General features: G+C 34.3%; 3 protein-coding genes across 3 annotated transcripts; 1 reads left to right on the top strand and 2 right to left on the bottom strand.

The window, feature by feature from the left end:
* Positions 1-804: 804 nt before the first annotated feature.
* Positions 805-17,543, bottom strand: LOC133191379 (BRCA2-interacting transcriptional repressor EMSY-like). Its single transcript, XM_061327136.1, has 25 exons — positions 17,506-17,543; positions 15,545-15,709; positions 15,377-15,451; positions 14,848-15,023; positions 14,640-14,762; positions 14,315-14,547; positions 12,831-13,041; positions 11,794-11,900; positions 11,466-11,604; positions 11,097-11,261; positions 10,788-10,928; positions 10,289-10,398; positions 10,002-10,133; positions 9,674-9,842; positions 9,445-9,589; positions 8,979-9,043; positions 8,469-8,527; positions 7,756-8,137; positions 7,237-7,436; positions 3,738-3,981; positions 3,384-3,540; positions 3,143-3,225; positions 1,937-2,016; positions 1,598-1,762; positions 805-1,405 (listed from the first exon to the last, which is right to left on the bottom strand). Exons 1-25 carry the CDS (start codon positions 17,532-17,534, stop codon positions 1,343-1,345), a joined length of 3,618 nt encoding a protein of 1,205 aa, XP_061183120.1. The 5' UTR covers positions 17,535-17,543; the 3' UTR covers positions 805-1,342.
* Positions 4,613-6,366, bottom strand: LOC133191390 (transcription factor AP-2-alpha-like). The gene has a single exon (XM_061327148.1). The coding sequence runs from the start codon at positions 5,874-5,876 to the stop codon at positions 4,665-4,667; it is 1,212 nt and encodes a 403-aa protein (XP_061183132.1). The 5' UTR covers positions 5,877-6,366; the 3' UTR covers positions 4,613-4,664.
* A 245-nt stretch (positions 17,544-17,788) lies between the features above and the next one.
* LOC133191369 (centrosomal protein of 19 kDa-like) lies at positions 17,789-22,306 on the top strand. The gene is made up of 2 exons (XM_061327126.1): positions 17,789-17,861; positions 20,862-22,306. The coding sequence occupies exon 2, from the start codon at positions 20,863-20,865 to the stop codon at positions 21,352-21,354; it is 492 nt and encodes a 163-aa protein (XP_061183110.1). The 5' UTR covers positions 17,789-17,861; position 20,862; the 3' UTR covers positions 21,355-22,306.
* Positions 22,307-23,847: the final 1,541 nt, after the last annotated feature.

The following is a 23,847-nucleotide window of genomic DNA, read 5'->3' as shown; positions in this document are numbered from 1 at the left end:
TATCATACCTATATAATTTTATTGGTGAAATATTGCAACGTTGTAGAGGTTTTTTGAAATTGCGTGATTTTTGCAAGAAACAGGTGTTTTTGCATATCTTCAGCAAGTTATTAAAATAAAAACATACCCCTTGATAAAAAAAAATGTTCTTTCATTATACAATTGCATATATTGGATTAGAGGTTGGGCTCAATGCAAGATATTGAAAAACAGATTAAACTTTTGTCAATTTTTGAAGAAATTTTCAAAATTTGGGAATGATACAATATTCATGACGTCATAAAAGGACTAGCGAGAAAATTATGTCATTTTCAATAGATGTGCAGTCACCAAGGGTCCAAGTTATATAGAATGCACCATCATCCAAAACTGAGCAGCTTTCATTTTTCAGAAATTCTCAGGACAGTGTCTGCTGGCAAAACTTTAAATTGCATCCCATTCTGATTCATCTCTGTGAAGATACTCCACAATAAATCATGTAGATTTCTCATTTATCAGTTCCAAAGGTCAAAGTTAACCCTGAACATTGTATTTGAACACAATTCCTGATTAACTTATGAAAATTTCAATAGGACAAAGCAAAACAAATTAATTGATGCAGATGGACACACAGGCATTAGACAACCTTTACACAAAGTTTCATTTAATTACTGTACTCACTTGCACTAAAAAGAAAAGAGATGGGCAGGGAGATCAGAAGTACTGTTGACCAAGAATAAATCTTCAAATAGTCAAGAACTGATAAATACAGTAAAAAATAAACAGAACTGTACTATATTATGACATACAAATGAAAAGCTGTACTCATATTTTTACATTTTAATATTCAGTAATAAAAAACATACATGTACAGTATACAAGCATGTGTTTCAACCTGTAATACTAATAAACATTTTCAACATCTTTGTTTCAAATCATAAACAGTATTACATGCATTAAAAATATCTAGGATTCCTACATAAGTTTACTGTCAGATTCCAAATAACATGTCCATTAATTTTAGTATTTATATGTACATTGTATTTAGAAGACTTGGAAATTTACAACCAACATCCAGTTAAATCTGAGATCCAAAGTATTGCACAAAAATAAATGAAATTTATAACAATATTCAATGACCATCCTTAAAAATGTGCATGGTTCATTCTTAATGATTTCAAATGTGGACTCTGAAATTGAAGCTATTCTAATCAAACAACAAGACATTTAATTTTTCAGTCAATTTTCTTAATATAACATGAGATTGAAAACATAAAACAACAAAATCTGGCAGTATACGACTCCATCAAAAGGAGCAGAGGAAATTTGGCACATAGGTCTGAGTTAATATAAAAAAGTCAATTCACATCTTAGGACTTCTACTTTCAAACTTCAGTTTCTTGGAGGAGGGTGAAGAGATGTGAGCCTAAAAGTTAAGATAATGAAAAAATAAAGAACAGAACAATGAATTTTTAGTAAATTAACAAAGACACTGGATATATTAATGTTTTTATTATGATTTTAAACCACTCAGACTGATACATGTTAAGGCAACAAACTTACAAAAATGAAAAAGTGAAAAATTCGAACAAATTATGACTTAGTTTTTTTTTTTTACCTTCTGCCATTTTTCTAGGATTCTTTCGTACTCTGACATGTAGTAAGCAAACACCTCATCACAATCTCTACGGACCACACTGCCTGGGGGGTTGTACACGCGACAGTTGTCTCGAACTAGCAGCATGTCTGAGTGGAAATCTTCATAATCAGAGTAAGTATGACTCTGTAACAGGAAATATACAATTTGGAAATATAATCTGTATGAAAAAAATTTCCTTGCATCATCCTACACAATAGTAGCTTTTAAGAAAAGCTCTACATTTTTGTCTTTTTCAGTTTGTAAATTCAATAGAATCCTGCTTCAATTAATAACAGATGAACTGGAAATGTAACCAACCTCCAATTTCTTTTTGATTGTTCCAAAGTCCATAGGATTTTTTATGATTGTGTAATAATCTGGGGCATCCTCTGGGTCCACTACAGAAATAAAGCCATTGGAAGATGTTAATATATTCATGATAAAAATGCCTGTAAAAAGTTTCCTTTTTTTCTTTGGTTGAAATATTGCCATTTACAGTAAAACTTGTCTAATCCGGCGACCAGTGGTTCCAAAATTTTTGGCCGGATTAGAGAAAATTGAACCGTTATAGCAAGTTAAAAATTACATAGATATAAACAAAGAGTGGTAAATAAATACTTGATCAAATGTGTCATTTTTTACGTTTCACTTGAAAAAATCGTCTATTTCCATTTGTTTTGAACTCTGTTTGTTCTTAAGAATTTTAATTTCTGCTACGTTTTTTATTCAGTATCGAAATATAATATCTCTAGTTCATTTATCAAATTTGAAAATCGTTAAGTGCTTAAATACAATCAAAAACCTTATCGTAGCTGTAAATATTATTTTGTTAGGGACAGATTCCTAATTAATTTCTTTCTTTTAAAATTAATATGTTTGAATATTTAGATACTGTATTTGTTAATTTCAAATGTTCTACATGTAATGAATATTGAAAAAAATCTTCTGTCACTTTGGTCGTTGTAAACTAGCGACAAAAAGGGAAGTAATTCGAATTGCACGTCGTGCACGCAAAACGAAAGTAGAAAGGAGGTCATGAATAAGTCTCCAAGTTTTTTCTACAGACATGCTACACGCAACTTTCCTCGCCTTACTTGAGCCATTAATGATTTTTTTTATCACGTTTGTTAGAATCTAAACTGTCGATACAGGATAGATCATTAACGGGACAATAATTACCCCACGCGAGACTTCTCTAATGACCAGCGGGCACAGGTAAAAATAAGTGGCCGGATTAGAGGAGATAATTTGTACTAATTATGAGCAGTAAGTTCTTTAATTAGCGGCCGGTTTACAGAATAGGCAAGATCTGGATTGCACAACATTTATTAAACATAAATTATAAAGAAAATTCAAGGGACTAAAATATTATGTCGGACTGAACAACATGCCGGAATGCACAACATCCGGATTCAACAAGTTTTACTGTACTATCATTTTTATGTATGCATATATATAAAACCACATGACACATATTTAAAGCTAAAATTGTTCTATGACAGTTAAAGATATTCTTGCACTTACCTGGTTCTAAAAACCATGTGGAGGCATTCAGGTCATCTTTATGTCTGTTTAATCCTCTGTATTTCATCACTTTCTGTATTATCCTAAGAGTCAAAATCACAATCTTCACAATGATTTTAAATGTTTGAAATAGTTTCATTATCTTGATCTTCCAAAAACCTCATTAACATGCTATACTTCCTCAAAATCATTAAATTAATCAACATTCTCCTGATAACAGGCTGCATAAAAAATACCCTACCCCAGGCATGCTCTGTTCCAGCCCCCACCAGGCAGGGGGGTGGGACTATCCTCCAATGCAGCTGGAACTTTCCTTTTTCTCTTTCCTAATCTTGCCAAGCCCGTGGGATCAGAACTGCTTAAGGGATCAACACTGTGGCTTTCACTTACACTAGTACCTGCATAAAATAGAAGTATGCTTAAAACTACAATCGATATGTAAATCTGGGAGGGAATAAATGCATATGAATTGGTTTAAGTATTTAGAGGCTAACAGAAAATGTATTATATCAGGTAGACTTTTTCTTATTTAAATCTACAAGACTGGGATAAACAGGATTTTTTTTCTTAATGTGTACCATGGCTCATATATTACCTGGGATGGGGTTATCCATGACCACAAACTCATCTAGACTGACTTCTGTCGGATCTACTGTTTGTGTGGTTTCCACCGTGACAGTTTCAGTGCTCTGAATGGTGCGATCTCCGAGCGAGACAGAATCCATCACTAACTGGACTTCTTCTGTCAGGGCCGCTGGCTGGGACAGGAAGTCTGTTGTGCCCGTCATTTCTACAGTCTCTGTGTTAAAGTCATCCTGAACTACACCTTCTAAACTCAACTGTAACAAGTAATGACCCAGATTACAAAAGCCAGTAGGTTATGTAACAAGTAATGACCCAGGTTACAAAAGCCAGTACATTATGTAACAAGTAATGACCCAGGTTACAAAAGTCAGTAGGTCATGTAACAAGTAATGACCCAGGTTACAAAAGCCAGTAGGTCACGTAACAAGTAATGACCCAGGTAAAGCCAGTAACAAGTAATGACCCAGGTTACAAAAGTCAGCAAGTTCTTGCAAACATAAGCAAAGGTATTCTATAAAGGCATCTTGGTATGTTTAACCCAGAATGTTAAAACATCTAAAGGATTAACATTTTATTTTAAATCCATTTTAAGTACACGAAACTAAATGTGTGTAATAGCAAAATACTACAAAAACAACTGTAAATATACTACAATCATTTATTCAATGAATTACAACATACAAAGTAATATTGATGAAAAAAGGTACATATTAAATATCTCTATTGTAAGTTATTGAAGATCACAATGAGTCTGGAATTACAGATCCTTATAAACACAGATTAAAAACACTGGAAACACAAACATCAACTTAGTGAGCAACAGGAATCTGCACTTAAGTCACAAAGTTATCAATATATCTTCCTAGGAAACAAGTCAACATTCAAGACACTGTCACACAAAGCACTTTATTTACAGAGCAAAGAACGTCTTTCCTTCTTACAACTTTCTTTTCTTGGAGGGTGGCATCGATCCATCGTTGAGAAATCCTTTGTCCATGACCTTGAGGACTTCTGTCAGGTATGTTTGAACTGCAGCAAGTGAAGCAACAATGGCAGGAGATCCAAAACCATGGCTAATCAGACTGAAATTGGTCAGATAGCTCTGTATCTCAGGCTCCAGGATTGGTTGGGGACGAGAGTTTCCAATGGGAGATCGGTCCTGATTCAGGATATCCATAAACTCCTTCAGGATCTGCTTAGTGGCCAGCACCATATTCTTCCTTGCCATGTTTTCCTGGGGGTCTGTTGTCTGGTATTTCTTACAGTTGTATTCGGCACACTTCCTTGCTGGGAACTCGGACTCGCACAAATACCCATAATCCCTTGCAAGTCGTACAGCTTCCCCTTCCACAAGAGATGTCAGGAGTGTTGTCTGGGCTGCTTTCCTTCTACCTGCAGGAAGACTCAATCCAATCTTGTCCAGCTTCTCTCTCAGACATCTTCCTCCATTTTTAGACTTGGCTCTTCTGAGAACTCCTCCTAGCAGTGAAGCATTAAGGCACTCAGGGGGAGACAATCTTCTCTGTATTTCTGCTATTGTGACTTTGTACTTGGTGGTACTGCTAAGTAGGGAGAGTCTTCCATCCACCATACAGAAAACATCAGCTGGAGCAGCAGCTGCAGATATATCCACATCATTGCGACCAGCCTTCTCATGGACTACCAGGCTTTTCTGTGACTGTGCTTCAAAGTTTCCCATCATCTCTCTCATTTCTCTAGGGATGTAATTCTCCATTGGGTAGTTTCCATTCATGGGTGGCATTCCCTGCTGGACTCCACCACTCATCATACCTTGTTCATTGAAGTTGACAGGGATAGTTCCTGGCATCACCGGTTCTGGTCTGTGGATGTTGGCACCACCATCCTGAATCTTGTACTCGTGGACTCTGTCTATGCCACCATGCATAGCCTGGAACTCCTGTTGGGAGGGCTGCTCCTGCTGCTGGTAGTCGGACACAGGAGCATACGAGTTATTGAAATGATAATCCATGGGAGGCTGAGATGGCATGGTGTAGGGTGGAGGGAAGTAAGGAGGGGGGTACTCGCCCTGGGCCATGACAGATGGCTCTGTTGAAGGGGGATAACCATTATCCCTGTCCACATTATGATGGTCCGCATAATCCCTCTCATACACTATAGCCCCATTCATCTTTGCTCAATTGACAAATCAAAAAAAAATATCACAGATAATTTTCCCAAAAAGGGAAACAATCCTGAAATTATTGATAAAGATAGGAAAAAATTTTTCCTATGATTTCAGTTTCACAAAACTTCTCTTGCTCTCAGTAAAATATTTCCACAAGGTCTGAAGTGCTAGAAGCCAGAAGAACTGATTGATGAGCCTAGCCAGAGGGATAGCTATATATACCTGGCCTGAGCACACAATCCAATTACATGAGTTCTCCCTCCTACTCTTGACACCCTCCAAATTACACACTAATACCATTGGTAAGTGCAGATACTGCATCTGATTACCTAGCAGGTGCTAATTACAGGTACCAAGTTCTCTACCTTCTCACCATCACATGCAATTAGTTCAGTTGACAGTGCAATTGGGTAATTATAACAGTAATTATAACTGGATAACCTGTTTATCTATTGGTAAATCATTATGTAGTTAGAATAATTTATATATTTTAAAAAATCTAATGTTCCTAAATAGTTTATAATTATCATAATGTTGCAGAATAGAAAATCACCTAAAATGAAATAATTTTCTGTATCAAAAATGTTCTTATAACATATATAACACCAAAACACAATGTTATTCATTCATTCAAAAAAAAAAAAATACATGTATTTATTTTTAACTTCATGATTTAACCATTCTGATTTGATGGCAGCTTTTATGATTTCAGCCTATAATATTTTACAAAAAAATTGATCAGATCAAACATTAGCATTTTTAAAATTTTCTTTCTGAATTGAGAACACACCCCTTTTTAAACTGCAAAGAAAGAAGCAACATTTTTTTTTTTAATGAAAAACAAAATAAAAACTATTAAACAAACAAAAAGAAAAATGAATTTATAACTTTAAAGCTTTAACCTTTTCTTATTGACAGAAAGTATAATTTACAGCAAACTCAATAACCTTAATAAATATTTTGAGGTAATCTATATTTATACCAGACTTAGTCAGACTGAAATTATCAAAGAAGCCTATTTTTACATTCTATTTTCAATAACATTATCAAGACTGTACATTGAAATTCAAGTTTGGCTGAAACATGTACATGTCCAGAAGTACTCTAAATTTGTATCAGGTCAAACTTATTCCTATAATTATGTAAACTGTTTTAACAAACTAGGAATGGACACATAAGCAATGCATAAGCTGTTCTGGTCTAACCAACAGACCCAAAAATATCTCAAATAATAGTCTGTAATATTCAGTGACAACTGAATATCTCATGCAATTACTTGAAATCAATTAATTATTAATTTCAATGCTTTTTTTTTTTAAAGTTTTTATCCACTACCATGAATGAAGTAAAACCCAAGTCCTACCTGTTCCTGTGTAACATTGATGGTAGAAGATTTAGCCACATCCTGTATAGGGATGAAGCTGCTGCCGGGTTTGATCCTGATTGTGGTGGTGTTCAGTGTGGTGGTGTGGAGGGCGGCACTAGTGGTGGGCTCACTGCTATCAGACACCACCACATTCTCTATTGTTGTGTCAGCCGAGACCTCTCCAGAAGATGGGATCTCTGTGGAAATTCAGGCAAGGATTAAATTCTTATACTGTAAATAATCCACTCAAAGAACATGAAAATGTCCCATTAACATGTTTCATTAATACAAATGTGCAATTTGATTGATGTATGTATTCATGAAAATACACAAACAGGAAAAAAATCTGATTTTTAAAAATCTTAAAATTCATTTAATTTCAATCGATTATTTTAATCTGTATTTTTCAACAGCACTGATCTTGGTCATCTTCTTACTATACATCATAATACAAAAATATGCAGTCATGTTAAAATTTAACTGAAGAAATTAATTGAATGTTGTGTTTTATCTTACCCACAACCCCACTATCAGCCTGACTTCCTGTTGCAGATTTGTCAGAAAGTACATCCTCCTCAATGAACTGATAAGGATCCAGGTCAATCTGTGCCTGAGCCAGGGAACTGCTTAACAAATCATATGCTTTGGAGCCTGGGGTTGCCTCCCCTTGGGGAGCACTCTCTGTGACAACCTTGGATTCTGTTGTTAGCCTGCGGGTTTCAGTCTGACCAGCTGCATTTGTCACTGTGTAAAATATCCCTGTTTGTGGATCCAGCTCCCCTTGGAGGTTCAGGTTACGAGCTATCTGTTCCAACTCATTCTGTGATGTAATGTCAGAACTCTGTGATGTATTTACTGTCTCTATGACAACATTCCCTTCTGATGTGGATTCCTGGCTCTAAAAATATTGAAGTACATTGTATATTTGAGAATGAAATTCATATACAGACAATAACAAAATAAAATCAGATCGATTAACTTTTCATTGAAACATTTTACTTCTTGTACACTGACAGTGCTGTGTCACTGAAGCTGGTCATGGAACTTTTAACTGCACAAGACATTTTACACCATTTCCTTCTCAATAGCAAATTAAACAAGCTAATAAATGTATATCTGGCAGATTTTTATACTGTGTGGCATAATTATATAAAGTTCCTGCTCATGCAAAAATGATTTACAGTAAGATTAGTGCTGTACTAGCTTTTTGGTTTAGCATCTTCAATTACCTCTTCCAACATCATTGCCTCACTCTGTTCTGGATTATTCAGAATCTTCATGGCTTGTTCTACAATATTCCCATGAAAAAAGATGTGGGTGTGAAACATTGTTGCCACCATATGGCAGCTCATGGCCAAAATTAAGGTTTTTCAAAAGTAGATTAAACTCCAAGTTCAAGATCATGAGGTCAAAAAAGTTGGTACCCAGAGATAGCTCTTGGCAAAAGAAATACTCATGTGAAATATGAAAGCCCTAATACCAACCATTCACACATTATGGTAAAGGTTAAAGTTTGACAAAAGTAGGTCAAACTCAAAAATCAAGGTCATGAGGCCAAAAACATGTTTGACAGACAAGCCAAAAACTATATGCCCCCAAATCTCTGCATATATAAATATTAAAATGTTTCTCAAATGAATAGAAAAATCATACCAGATAAAATACTTTTCACACCTCAATATTTAAGTACTTAGTTATCATTCATTAGTTAGAATCAAAAACAAATACATATATCATACCAATTGTGTAGAACTGCTGCTGTGAGAGTTGATCTGATAACTGCCCAATATCCACACTGGCAGACCTGTAAATGAATAAACATACTCATGGGGACAGATCAGGCAGTGAGGGGTTCAGGGTATCACTCACTGTCCCCCTTCTGCCTCCTTCATCTTCTCCCTTCATTCTCCACTTCCAAGGTCCCTTTCAACTACCTTAATATCCATTTCTCTTACTCTTATCAAACTTATACAAATAATCCGAGTCTACAGTAACCTCCCGAGTCGCTAGATCTCTGTTGTTTTATGATGGCTTGTACAGCAGTACAATCTGTGTCTATACTAACCTTTGAATTGTTACATTTAGTTTAGTAGATCCCTGTTATTCTTTAAGGGCTTATCTGAGTTTAAACTAACCTTTGAATGATCAACTTTGATTTGATAGATCCCTGTTATTCTTTGAGAGCTTATCTGACTTTATACTAACCTTTGAACTGTCACTTTTGGTTTGTTAGATCCCTGTTGTTCTATGAGGGCTTGTACAGCAGCCTGGTCTACCCCAGACTGGAAGGAGGGGTTATTGTCATCATACTCAAACCATTCATTGTTTGGCAGGTTTTCACTTGAGGCACCTAAGACATGAAATACTTAATATACATCACATAAACTTTAAATTACAAGAGGAGATAAAAATGTGCAGTGTTACTGTCACATACCTTTACTGGTGACCGTCTCTGATACCTGACTGCTAGTGCTTCCCGTCAGAGCAGCCAGGGTAGCTTCGTCCAGGTTAATAGTGACGTCACCACCTCCCTCAGAATCCTGACTTGCTGCATGGATCAGATCTTGGATCAACTTCCCTTCTGCATTTTCAATACGAACTCTCTAACAAAAGGGAAGACAGTATTTGCTTTAATGTTTTTTTATAATTTGTTTAATTCAAATTTATTGTAAATATATTCTGTCACTTTTAAGTAATGCCTGTCCATATATCTTAAAGTGATAACAGTTTTTTTTTACAGTACATGATAGATGTACACGTACCTGTCTAGTGGCCTCCAGCTGCCCTGGAGTGGTCACTATAACCTTCCTTTCTATTGGTCTCTGGCCACCTGAAGGTGATGTTACTACGATGTGTTTAGTATTGTCTTGCTTCTGTAGGAAACTCACCAACTCCTGAGTCAGAAAAGTTAAACAAAGTTTCTTTATTACAATCATACATGTAAATCTGCTATATACCATTTAAATTTAACATTTACCCCTTAGGCCTTAGAAAATTTTAACACGAGCAGAACAGGGTAATATCTTAATAACAATAAACAACTACAGACCTTTTCAAATGGACTAGAAATGACAGTTGTTCCCCTTGCGGTAGAAGTGGGCATTCCTGAAAGTCGCCGGGGCTGGGTCTTTTGTACAACAATAACATTGGGCTTTCCACCTAAGATAATGTAAATTGGTTGTTTGAAAACAGAAAAGGAAAAAATACACCATTTAAAACATCTCCAACACATCTTCAGTGGATGAAGAAAAACTATTAATCATTGCTTTGCCTCATTAAATTAAAATACATGGTGTACATACAGGGGACTCAATTTTTTTTTTACTTATTAATAACAAAGGTCTTGGCCTTTCCCATTGCAAAAAAATTCCCATTGCGTTTGGGAATTTCCTTTAATAGGTAATTTTGGGAACCTTACATTTCTATCACTGCAAATAGGGCCCGGCACCTGCCTCTTTTGGCCCTTACAAACATAAACTCTGGACCCTAAGAAACATCAAAATATTCCAAACAGACTCTTCTATAAGAGGTATGACATTCACACTTACTTCCTCCCGCTGCTGATTTCACGGCTGTTAAGTGGAGTGTTTTAGGATTCACTGTTACAACATTTGGTCCACGACTTGTTCCTGTAGAAATCACCTTCCCACCTTGAGTCGTTATGTTCAAAATCTTTGTCCCAGCTTGACCTTCAAATGAAAACAATTTTTCTAAATATTTCAAAACAAAACACCATACAAACTTTTTCTCCAGTTAACTGTAACATTCAACACTATTATCATGACACTTGGCTCATTCCAACAGGAACACTACTACATATATATGAGGCATGATAAATTTAATTCTGATTACAATACCGATGGATGTGATGGGTTTGGTGACCATGGTGACATTTGATGAAGTGGATGATCCGGGACTAACGACGACAACTGGTGTACCAGAACTGGTAGGGAGCTGAGTGGGCTTAGGTAGAATCTTACTTCCACCAGACCCTGGGAAACTCTGAGTAATTATCTTCATACCTGTAACATATTAAAGTTTGTCTAACTAGATACTTCACATTCTTATGGTTAACCCACTCTCACCAATGAATCAATTCTTTGTTTTCTAGATATATAATTTGCTATTACATGTAATTCATGATTTCCCAGAAAATTTCCTTTTCCAAATCATACAGAATATTTCTTTTGAAAAGTAAAGAAAAGTTTAATATTTGCTTTTCTTACCTCCCTCCTGCCTAATCTGAATTGTGGAGGGGGACTTGCCAACAGGTTTTATCTGAATGTTCTGCATAGACTGGGGAGAGGGCTGTACAGGCTGCGGCCCCATTGGTATGACTACTCCAGGCTTCTGCTGACCCTGGCTCTGTAAAAGGTGAAATCTGGGGTCAAGTTCCTGTTTATCTATACATACATGTACTATACATGAAAAATACGGTCAATGAAAATATAATTTCAATTAATGATTTTATGGTAGTTGATCCACACCATTTTCCTTCAATGATCATCACAAGAAGTGCTTGTTTCATTTAAGAAAAGATTTACAAATTCTTACCACAGGAAATCTCTGTCTTGGAACTGTTTTTGGGCGAGGTTTCTGAATACTGACAGTTGGGGTCAAGAAGGTCATAGTTGATGTCGTGACAGCTGTGGATGTAGAGTCTGAAAGTGATTTTGTAAAATACAGAAGAGCAATAAAATAATGCAATATGCAGCACACAGACTTGTGAATTCTTTTAAAAAAAATTTTTTGTATGTGAATGATTTTTAACAATGTTAAGAAGCCTTGGTGTTTATCTTTTGTTTCTTCTTTTCATTACGTGCATTTTATTTTGGTAAAACAAAACATTTTCAATTTTTGATTGAATTTGACATTATGGTAAAAATTTTTGCTCCATACATATTATTTTCAAAGTTCATGGTAGATAGGTATTTTCAACATCTGCAGTTTAATTGCCTGCAGGCATGATTAGCAGAAGGTCCATAACACTAAGCACAATGCTAACCATTGAAACATTTAGATGTTCATGCTCTTAATACACTGTTTAAAATAAATATAGTAAATAAATATTTTAAAATAAAAGAGCATTAATTAAGAACAATGAACATAAATATGGTAGTGTCTTGCATGTTTTAGTAAACCCATCAATCAAAAATGCATTTAAAATTGCTGGTAATGAAAATTGTTCAGCATAAATCAAACTCCCAAGTTGTGAAAGTGAAATGTCCTGAGGATGTCTTCAGAATAATCAACAATGTAAATAATTATCATCATTCACTCTTTGCTTGAATTTCTTAAAATATATCCGGTGGTTGAATTTCACAGTAGATTCTAACTTTAAATAATTATTCTGAGGATCAAGTAAATGACAGAATTATAGCTGAAAAAAAGTATGTTACAGTATCTCAAGTGCACCAAATTGATGACCAGTACATGTAACTAACCCTATTTTGCTTGTCAATAATGTTTCTGTGCTTGTTCATCAGTGAGGATGAATGTTACTGACGAATAAACAATCCATCTGATATAAATGTATCTGTTGATCTAATCTAAAAACTTCATATTCTCTGTCATCTACTTTTATTCCTTACTTGAAGATGAAGTTGATGACAAGGGAGTTGCCACTGTAACAATGTTTCCAAGATTTCCATTGGATGAAGATCCAGAATTTGGTAAGATATTAGATTTCTGATTGGATGTTCCTCCCAAAGAACTGGTTGTTTTAACCACAGGGACTGTGATTGATTTCTGATGTAAAATGCTGGATGATGATGCTTGCCCAGAACTGGATACAAGGATAACCTGTAGAGGGATACATGTAGGTAGCACTGTCACTGGTTATTATGTCACACACCTTTATCATATAGAACTTAATAAGCAAATTCAGTATATTGTGGACTCCTGCTTTCAGTGTCTTAGTGGATGGGATGGAATCATTTATGGTAAATTGTAACTGTCTTGCCTATGTGTCCTGGCTGTCCATCATACAAAAAAGATTTAAATTTTTGAATTTTGAAAGTTACAGCAAAGTTTCTTGAACCGGCATCAAACTTCAAGATCAAGGTCATGAGATCAAATATCAAAATACTATCCAAAAGGTCGTCACGAGTAATGCACATGTATGTGAAAAAAATATGAAAGCCCTGTCTCTTCTGGAGCAGAAGTTACAGCCAAAGTTAAACATTTTTGATATGTAAGTCAAACTTCTAGATTAAGGTCATGGGGTCAAAAAACATAGTACATATGTACATTTGGAAAGGTCTTGTCACAGGTAATGCACATGCCAAATATGAACACCCTATCTTCTCTCATTATAAATTTTCATCACCAATCTTAAAAATCTTTGAAAAGTACTGTACATCACAAAATTTTTGTGACACCTTATTTTTGCAATTTATAAGCAAGACAGAATCTTGGTGAACTCTGGTTGTTGTATATAATCTATACTAATAAAAATATAAGCCAGAATGAAATTTTCGGGAGCAGACTGATTTTCTTAATTACACAAAAATAAAGTTTTCACAAAAAAAAAAGGGATTTACAGCAGGTCAGAACTTCCAGGGCAAGGTCATGGGTTCAAAAATTATACATATTTGGAAAGGGATTGTCACAAGTAATGCATATGTAAGAGATAAATGCCCTATCTTCTCTCATTCAAATGTTATCATCAATGTCAAAATTTTTGAAAAGCAGGTCAAACTTCAAGGTCAAGGTGTCAAAAACCATCGCACATTTGCAAAGATCTCGTCAGAGGTAATGTACAAATTTGTGAAATATGAGAGCTCTCTCTTTTCTCATTCAAAAGTTATGACCACGGTGGTAGTTTTTGTGACAGACAAATGAGATTTAATGTCCCCTTGTTTTGCGAAAGCGGGGGACAATAAGAAACATTTCTATCACCCAAAAAACTTGAAACTATATTTCATCATTAAATAGATGTGCATATAAAACTTAATATCTGTGAGATTGCTGACATTCTTTGCAGGCCACTGTATGGTCATAAAAATTCTTCTTTTTGCATCAAATATATTAATTTTGCAACAAAATTTTCCCCTGGCTATTGAACAGAGCAAACCTTTTGTGACTGGCTGGTTGAAGATGTGACTTGAGGGCGTGTTTGGGGACTCTTGCTGATGGTGATTTTGACAGGGGACATCCCTGAAGCTGAACTTGCTGTAGTGGAATACGTGACCCTTGGAGTTTGTGTACCAGCTGATGGAGACACAATATTAATAGATTCTGAAGAGGACTGACTTCTTCTTCTCTTTCTTGCAGGCAATTCTTCCTCATCTTCTGTGTTTAATCCACCTACAAGATTTTGTGAATGTCACTATCTTAAATTTGAAATTTTTACTGATGAAAAATGAAGTTTTAATCAGTCTAAAGAAAATTTAAAATACCTTTGATGTGAATAGACATTCCACTTGGCAATACCACCACATTAGAGTTTGGGCTGGATGGTCTTGTTACCTTGGTGACAGTACCACTAACAGGAGTCGGTGGACTAGAGGAGGTGCTGCTTACTGCAATTTTGAAAGAATTCATTATGCTAGCTTCAAGTTAGACAAGTTGAAAATATTCTGATTTAGTACATCATTTATTTCTTACAGTCTTTACTGCCTGTTCTAGATGGACTTGGCATAGCTGCATTTTTTTCTGCTTGTAGATTAGCCATCTGGTTGGCTGTCACCGTGAATGCCGTTTGAGGCACAAGACGAGGCATCAGAGGAATTAGTCTCCTCCCCTCGATCATCCATTCTGCATCTGTGCTAGGTCCACACATGCTTTAAAATTATAAACACAGTCTTAATTCAAACAAAATTCATAAAGGTTTCTTTTTTTAAGAAACCACTACATTAAGGCCAAAATTACAATAAGCAAAAGTGCTGCAACACGCAACTGAGTTTAATTACCTTTCTTGCAAATAAACGTGGATAAATGAAAACCCTTTTAGAAGCTATTATTTTCTTAAAGACCACAATTTCAGCAATTTGTTAAGTACACTGAAGCTTAATGTCAAGCTTACAAATTCTAGTCTTCTTGCTCATAAAGAAGTTTCATATTTCTTGTGTAAAACTTTGCCCTCTATTTTGGCCCAAAAGTAGCCCATGGGGCAGAAAAAATTTCAATAACGTACTGATCAGCAATGGTGGCTAATTTTTCATCATTAACAGCCCTTCTGACTTCAGCTCTGTGTCTCTCTGTTGAGATACTACAATAAAGAGAAGTAAAAAGAGTAAGACACTGTCTTATTTAAAAGATGTTTTTGTTTTCTGCAATTCTGTGAAATAGTATCATAATTTACCTTAAAGTGGACTGAAGATCCTGAAGAATTTTTTTCTTATCTTTTGTGAGATCGCCCTGTGCTCTGAAAGCTGAAACAATAGAGCTGTACGCCTCCAACTCCATTCTCCTCAATATTCGCTTGCATTCTTCTTTGCTCATGTCCAACAGCATTGGCCACATGGTGCTTTGAATAGAAAATGCAAATAAAAAGTGGAACCTGTTCATTATTTTCTGTTACTAAGCATAAAACAGTATAAATTTCTGAAAAATAAATAAAGTGATCCACAGCTTTTATTTCCCACCATAACCACATTCACTAGAATTTGACTTATTAACATTTTCCAATTTTTGGATTGTGACAAAGCTGTTCTTCTATCATCAGGACACTGTTCTTATTAGCTGCAATAATGTAGCCCTCTCCGATTTTTTTTTTGGGGGGGGGGGGGGGGGAGAGGGCTACAACTCCTTAGGATCTCCGTAATGGTGCAAGTGCGGGAGTGATTCTACCTCACAGATTTCGGCTCAAATTATCAGTTAGTGGGTACTTTATTAACATATCTTACCTGAACTCATAAAATGTAGTTATGCAAAACATGAATTGATCCAAAAATTTACAGAACAATCCGTATATTGGTTATTTTTCGTGTATGTCAACATCACATTTTGAATTTATCCGCCTTGTTTACTGACCTTGATCGATTTTATTTTGGGACAACCAATGAGAATTCGGGATCTAGGGGAGCGGACCTATTAGGATTTCCCTTATTTTAAGCATAAATATCAATGTTTATGAAAAAATATCATGTGGGATGCTTTTATTTATCGATGTTAAGTTATACCAAACAACACAAAGATTTATATACACCAACATTTACCTAATAAAGTGATTCTAAATTTCAATCGCAAGCAGGGACCTATATATACTAACGGGATAGGCAAATCCTTCAGCGCCATGTTTATTTACCCAAAACGGCACAAACAACACTGCAAGTTTTTCTAACTACGTTTTTCCCAAGTAAAAAGCTTGTTTTCTGATTAATGTAATCTGTTCTTTTTGTGTATCGGAATGGATATTTAATAAATTTTAAAGCACATATTATAAAATAATCTAGATATTAAGTAAACAACCACCGAGATCGACAATTTCTCGGAAATACGGCCGATTAGGGACACACACTGATTTTTAAATAAACGTAATTACTACTAAGATAAGGAGTAAAAACTGTGCTAATAACAAATCTTGAATAATTTTTTGATAGATAAATTAAGATTTTATTCTGAAATATTTAATAGCAAAAGAGATATATTTAACTAAAATTGACTTATGAAATCACGCAACTTACGAGATATTGCGAGAGTTGCCTATCCCGTTAGTATATAGGTCCTGTCGCATGTCTCAGTACATCACGCGAGAACTGTCATGGCTGCTGAGCAGAACAACTGAGGCCTGTTCAACAGAGCAAACGTTCGCGAGCGCTCGCCAATATTCCTTATCTTTCCAACAGATATGTTCGCGAGCGCTCGCGAACGTTCGCCCTGTTGAACAGGCCTCTGGTAAACACGCAGATTTATTTTACTTGGTTTTCGCGTATGAAGGGCTATGTTGTTGATAGTAAATAAAAATTCCGTCTTATTGGAAGTAAGTTAAATGCAAAAACAATTTATTTTGCAGTCGCCCGTATCTAAAAATATATTTGCACCATTACGGAGATGCAGTGGAATTGTAGCCCTCTCCTGAAAATATCAGATTAAAAAAAATCGTAGAGGGCTACATTATTGCAGCTATGTTCTTATTAGATTATACATTGTGATTTATATCAAAAATCACGTTACATTTTTCCTTGTAACTCAATTATTCCTTGACTTGTGTGTGTGTTTAGGGCGGTAAAAAAATCTAAATAAAAATTAAAATCATATGAGCTCTTCAAATATATAAAACCGTTGAAATTTACGCTTAATAAGATGGAAAAATATGCTCACTAATTTTCCGATGTGCTTTTGTCCACCATATTGGTAAAGGCGGTACGCTAGGACGCATGCGCGATTGAAAATAGCCGATAAATTAATGTTTTCATTTTCACGTAAAAATTCAAGTATTCCACTTGTTATAAATCTTATACCATATTTTTTGATTTTGTTGCAGAGTGATATAATTGAAAATGCTCTTTCAATAAAGATTTCTTTCTTTATAATATCTATTGAACCAATAATATTTTGATTTATCGATTAGATCAGTTTCTACAAAAAAAAGTCCGCATGCGTCCTAAAATTGTTTAAACATGGACGTCAAAGTTGGAAAGTGAAACTTTCTGCAGGTGCACATTTAACATTATCGAGTAGGTGCACTGTTTACAACTTGTATTCTGCATGCTGATTAATTTTGTGCAATAATTCAAAACATTTAAGTTATATTTGCTGTTCTATATGCAATATATTTGCCATTTTACATCTTCCAATATTTTTAACTTGAATTTCCTCAGTAATGCAGTAATGCATCAATATTTTAACCACACCTATTCTACTCTGTGATATGTCACAGAATCCTTCGATCGAAAATAATTGGCAGGGAATAAACCATTTCAAAATAATTTATTCATTATTTATTTTTGCTAAACAAAGTCATATCACTTTGATGAATGAGGGGGTTTTTTTTTGGGGGGGGGGTGTCTATCTAATAGCAAAGTCTCATTTAAATCTTAATAAAATAACAAAATCAAGATATTATACAAAAGTTTACAGATTTATTATATGTTCCACATGTGAGTGTTCTGAGGAGTTTATTTTTTGATGTGGATACACATCAAAAAACCTTTTACTTTATATACAATATTGTACAATACAATATTTATTGGTGCAAACACAATTACAATAATTGGCAAAGGCACAGCATACAAGAATCATCAATTGTTCATACATTTAAACAATATTCTAGAATGTGAAGATATGCATAAATCATACAATCATTTGTACAATAGTTAATATGTACTACAATTATTTCTAGATATATGACATTTTTTAATAAGTGAGTGTGTTATTTTCAGTATTTCAGGGCATTGCCTATTAAAGCAGAGCTTAACTTTTTTAGTATTAGACATATTTGATATTTTCCCTTGAAAAAAAATCAACAAATTCCTTTCAAAAGTTAACCTATGATTATTGTATTTTTGGCAGCTGAATAGAAAATGAAATTCATCTTCAATATATATACACTTTTAACTTAGATCACCCTCTTATTAAATGCACATTACATTGGAAGGTTATAGGTTGGATACACTAAGTCTAGCCTGTCACCAGTGTGATGGCACATCATTCATCTTATCAGGGACCTATATACTAACGGGATAGGCAATTCTCACAAGTCACACGATATCTTGTAAGTTGTGGTATTTTGTAAGTCAATTTTAATTAAATATATCTCTTTTGCTATCAAATATTTCAGAATAAAACCTTAATTTATCTATCAAAAAATTATTCAAGAATTGTTCTTAGCACTGTTTTTACTCCTTGTCTTAGTAGTAATAACGTTTATTTAAAAATCAGTGATGCCCTTGATTGGCCATGTTTCTGAGAATTCGCCGATTTTTGTGGTTCTCTACTTGATATTTAAATTGTTTTATAATGTGTGCTTCAAAATTTATTAAAAATCCATTCTGATTCACAAAAAGAACAGATTACATTAATCAGAAAACAAGTTTTTTTTTCTGGAAAAAAACATACAAGTACTAGTTTGAAAAACTTGCAATGTTGTGTGTGACATTTTGGGTAAGTAAACATGGCACTGAAGGAGTTGCTTATCCTGTTAGTATATAGGTCCCTGATCTTATGCTGTTGCATTTCCATAAATTAAAAGTAGAGAATGCAATTTTGTACAGAATTCCATATTTTTTCATTGAAAATTCATATAATTTTTATAGGGCTGCAATCAGTGCAATGATTCAGGTACCTCATGATTTGGTTCCATTTTCAGTTCTTCGGTCATACTTTTCATAGCATTTCTGTTTTCTTTCAGGCCAAAATATATCCACGATGGGGACATAATTAAGGTTTACTTTTGGAGTTTTAATCCAAATTCCAGAGATTTAACCACTGGCGTTAGCCACTTACAAATTGTAAAGAAAAAAAACACATTGATTTTTTTTAAACATGAACCGAGTCGTAATTTTAAGATGTTGAACTGAATTAAATTGAATTGAATGGTTTGCATTGCAATTCATGTGCACTGTAATTATTCATTGCAGCCCTATAAATTCTCTGATGTCAGATTTGGTTTAGCTTGTTGGATAATTTTTTAGCGAGAATTTGGTCTTGTGAATTAATGCTATCATTACTATCAATAGTAATAATGAAGGATGGAAATGAGCTTAATACCCCATTGAGAGAATATAGAGATTAATGCAAGTTTGGTACTATTACTTTTGCATTATCCAAAGCAGATTGCATAGTATGTTTCAGGGCCTGGGAAGGGGTCGCACCTTGCACCATATGCGCATACAGTTGAAAAATTTTGCAATGCAATAAAAGTGTGCTGCACCATGCAGCGTGTCCCAAAAAATTTTGCAAAATGTGGGCAAGAAGGATTTTCTAGTTTTTAAGTTCATTGCTATCAATATTCTCCATCGAAGTTTGGGATGTCATGTATCAATTATGGTTCATAAGTGTCAAGTCGTTTTGGATGGCTGCCCATAGCTTCACAATTTTTACTTTACGGAAGTCACACACATGGAAAAGATTACCTTACAAAGAAATACCAAATTATCAATGAAGTCTGTGCATCTTGGCCTGTCCCTCAATCTGTGAATTGGTAATTAAAAAAGAATTTTTTGGTGCTTTTGTCTTATATTATTTTTTGAAATACTTGCTGTGTTAGATGATTAATGATTTTAAAAGTTCTTAGAAACAGAAAAATCGTTTCTACTTGTAAGTCAGTGTCAGATACATGTACAATGATTTGTCAATTCCTATTGCATTTTTTTTTATTTTCCTAAATTTTATTGTCAGAGTTATATGCATTATCAGCGCATCATACTATGATATATTTTAAAATGGCCCCATGTATTTTTTCTCTTGGCCCCAAAAATTTCAAAATGGCCTCATCATTTTATTAAGAGTGGGGCTATTGGCCCCAGCTATTATTTGACCTTAATATTTTAGGTTATGGTACAAGTAATTAATTATGCTTGAGGTTTGAACTAATACTTTACAGGTAGTATTTACTTACTTAATTAGGAAATTTAATATTTAAAAATTGGCTCTTTTATTGAGCACATGCATGCAATTTATTATTTTGGCTTGATAACCCAGTGTAGACTAGTACATGTTTTGTTTGATATTCACAGAATGGGAGATGGAATAGAAGTAAAGAGATGTGGAGTGAAATTTTCCCCTCCTGCCTTAGTTTTAAACTACCTCATCAAAGCCTCAGGCAAGATGCACCGTAGAACAATGCCTCTACGGAATTTTAATAAGAATTCTAGTGTGGATGCCACTGTTGATGAGTTGTTGACAAATCCAAGACATGCTAAGTTTGTGAAATGCATGCCAAAGTTTCAGCTATACAGACTTGTAGCCATAATCAGGGACAAACTAAGTGGGATGTCACTGGAAGACAGTTTAGCAAAGAATGATGAGATTGACAGGCTAGACCCAGAGGAAGATCTAAATAAAGTGGATGATGAAACACTCAGAAGAAAAAAGTCTTTAATGGAGGACACTTTTGAAAAGCATGTGAAGAAGCCAGGTGATCCGGACTTTCAGTACGATGTACAGGTGGATTTTGATGAAGTGGAGGCATGTGAGTGGGATTCAGAGGAGTCAGATCAGGAGTTCTAGGATCGGGATTTATTTTCTCATTTTAAACCACTACTAAAAATAGAAAGATATATTTATTGTTTATGTCTTGGCATTTTATTTACTTATACTGTCTTTGGTATCTATGCGGATTCAGATTGATATTAAATGTTAACGTTTCATTACTTAAAATCTACCTAGTACACAGAGAAAATGTCCTTGTTTATAATCAGGGTAATCTTAAACCTAGCTTTAATTTATGGAAGAATAAACTAGAAGTTGTTACTGAAGAATAAGCAAGAAAACATTTTTTTCCATAGTTATGTTGTGTTGTAAAATAAGAAATGTAAAGGAAGGGGGGTGGAAAGTATAGGGATTTTCTATAACCGTATCAAAATAAGTTATAAAAGAAGGAAAGAGGGTGCTTTATCCAGATATTAGGATAGGCATTTATGCTTTTATAGATGTAGAGTAGATGTGGAATATTTATATTACCTATATACACCACAGTGTATTCAGTGTATCCATTAGGTGTTCCTGTTCTCTGTTTTGATTAGTGCTGAATATGTGAAGATATGAAGATTTTATACTTTTATAAAGTGTGTAAGGTGATCGTCTTGTACATCTATAAATAATAGTACAATATGATGTTAATTCTGTAAATCTGTAAATTTTTTATAGTGTTTGAATCGACTGATATCGGAAGAATCTCAAGGCAAGCACAGTTACTAACAGTTAAGAGTTTTGATTTTACTCCCATGGGAGGCATCTTTATTATTTCAATACGATGTATATGTGTAATACTTATTTAAACTACACAACTACATTCATGAGCCTCATAAAGTCAAGTTATTGTTGATCTCGAACAGATTTCTTCACACATTACACATGTCACTTCATAATATTATGTAAAGCAAGGAAAATGTGATAGATTCTACTCAATAAGAAATCATATTTTTTAAATTTATATATATACATGTACTTTTGTGTTGCATTAAACTGTGTGTCATTTCATCTTATTATTCTTTATAAGCTCATTTAACTTATAAACTTTTATGAGTACATCTAAGAGTTGAGAGGCTTTCTGTTCTACAATGGCCTGTAGCTCTTTCTTCTGAACTTGCATTGTTTTGATTTCTGATAAAGCAAACCACAGATTTCTAGCTTACATGTAGCGATCCTGATCTCAAATGTTGTTAAGCAGGGCAAAAAATCAAATGAGAGGTTTGGTTCTCAAGGTCAAATGGAAACCCAGATCCAGAATATGCAAGTGTGGAAGATGGTGAATTAAATAAAAGAATTATATTTTGAAGATCATTGCTACATTATAGATGTTTTTCTGCAGGCATCCTTACGTTTTGCAAAAACAATTTGTTCAAATCATGGTTTCCTGGACCAAAGGAGGATTAAAACAGAGTTTAAAGTTTTACATAAAAAATGTGTATAAATGTACAGCTAGTTGAACTTCGATATCTCAAACACAGATATCTTGAATAACCTGACTATGTCAAAGTGATATTCTTTAAGTATTTTACCCTGGATATCTTGAATCCTTGGATATCTCAAATTGTTTTCTTGGCCCCATCAAGTTCAAGATAATGAGGTTTGACTGTATCTCAAAGCCAGGAATGCCATAAAGGAGATGGGTGAACATGACAAGCAATAAGCCTATAGTGTGACAAACATGAAGATGAAAAATTAAATTTCAATTATATTAAAATTTTCCTTGATATTTCATTTAACATTAAAATATACTTTATGTAAAATCTCTACAATTTGCGAAAATCCCTCAAAGATTGAAATTATTTGCCTGTGAAATATTAGACACACACTAAAGCGGGCAAAAAGAGTCATTTTCGCATACTATAACACTATTTTTTCGATATGAGTGGGTCTTCGCTCCACCTTTTTGAAAGTTAATCCTCAAAGTTTGCATAAAAATATACATTTTTTGGTTACCAAAAGTATGGAGCAATGACCCACTATACCTTAAAATATACTTTTATGACATAACATTCGCATCTTTTCGAGAAATACTTGAAGTCCATTAAGTCAAGGGTCATATCACAAACATGATTTAAATGCCACTGTTCTTCAGGACTCGTGTAGTCTAGTGGTTAGTGTGCTAGTCTCGAAAGAAAATGATACTCTGGATTTTTATTGCTAGGGTTCGAACCCCACAAACACCACATTAATTTTTTTAATAAAAGAATAAATTTTGCCGAGAAAATTTTCCCCAGAAAAATTTTGTTCATCACAATTTCATAAATTTCAATAATGAGAACTTTACTCTAAATATTAAATTCACAAACTGAACATGATTTTTATATTTCTGAAGCTATAGGCTTTCTGCACGCTATGTTCGCCCATCTCCTTATGAAAATAATTATACTTTTCAAGCATTCTTATTTTATGTAAATGCTCATTTCCTCAAATCATTGTCAACAAATTAAGTGGTGCCCCTTTCTAAGTAAAACTGTTTCCTACAGGCCAGTTTGTTAGAAAAAAAATTTCTGTGCAAACTCATAATCGAAT

This window comes from Saccostrea echinata, unplaced genomic scaffold (assembly GCF_033153115.1).
Source record: "Saccostrea echinata isolate AGI-Se365-2 ecotype Australia unplaced genomic scaffold, CSIRO_AGI_Sech_v1 ptg000001l, whole genome shotgun sequence".
Taxonomy (NCBI): domain Eukaryota; kingdom Metazoa; phylum Mollusca; class Bivalvia; order Ostreida; family Ostreidae; genus Saccostrea; species Saccostrea echinata.
The sequence above is the reverse complement of the archived record's forward strand: the minus strand, read 5'-3'. Positions and strand labels throughout refer to the sequence as shown.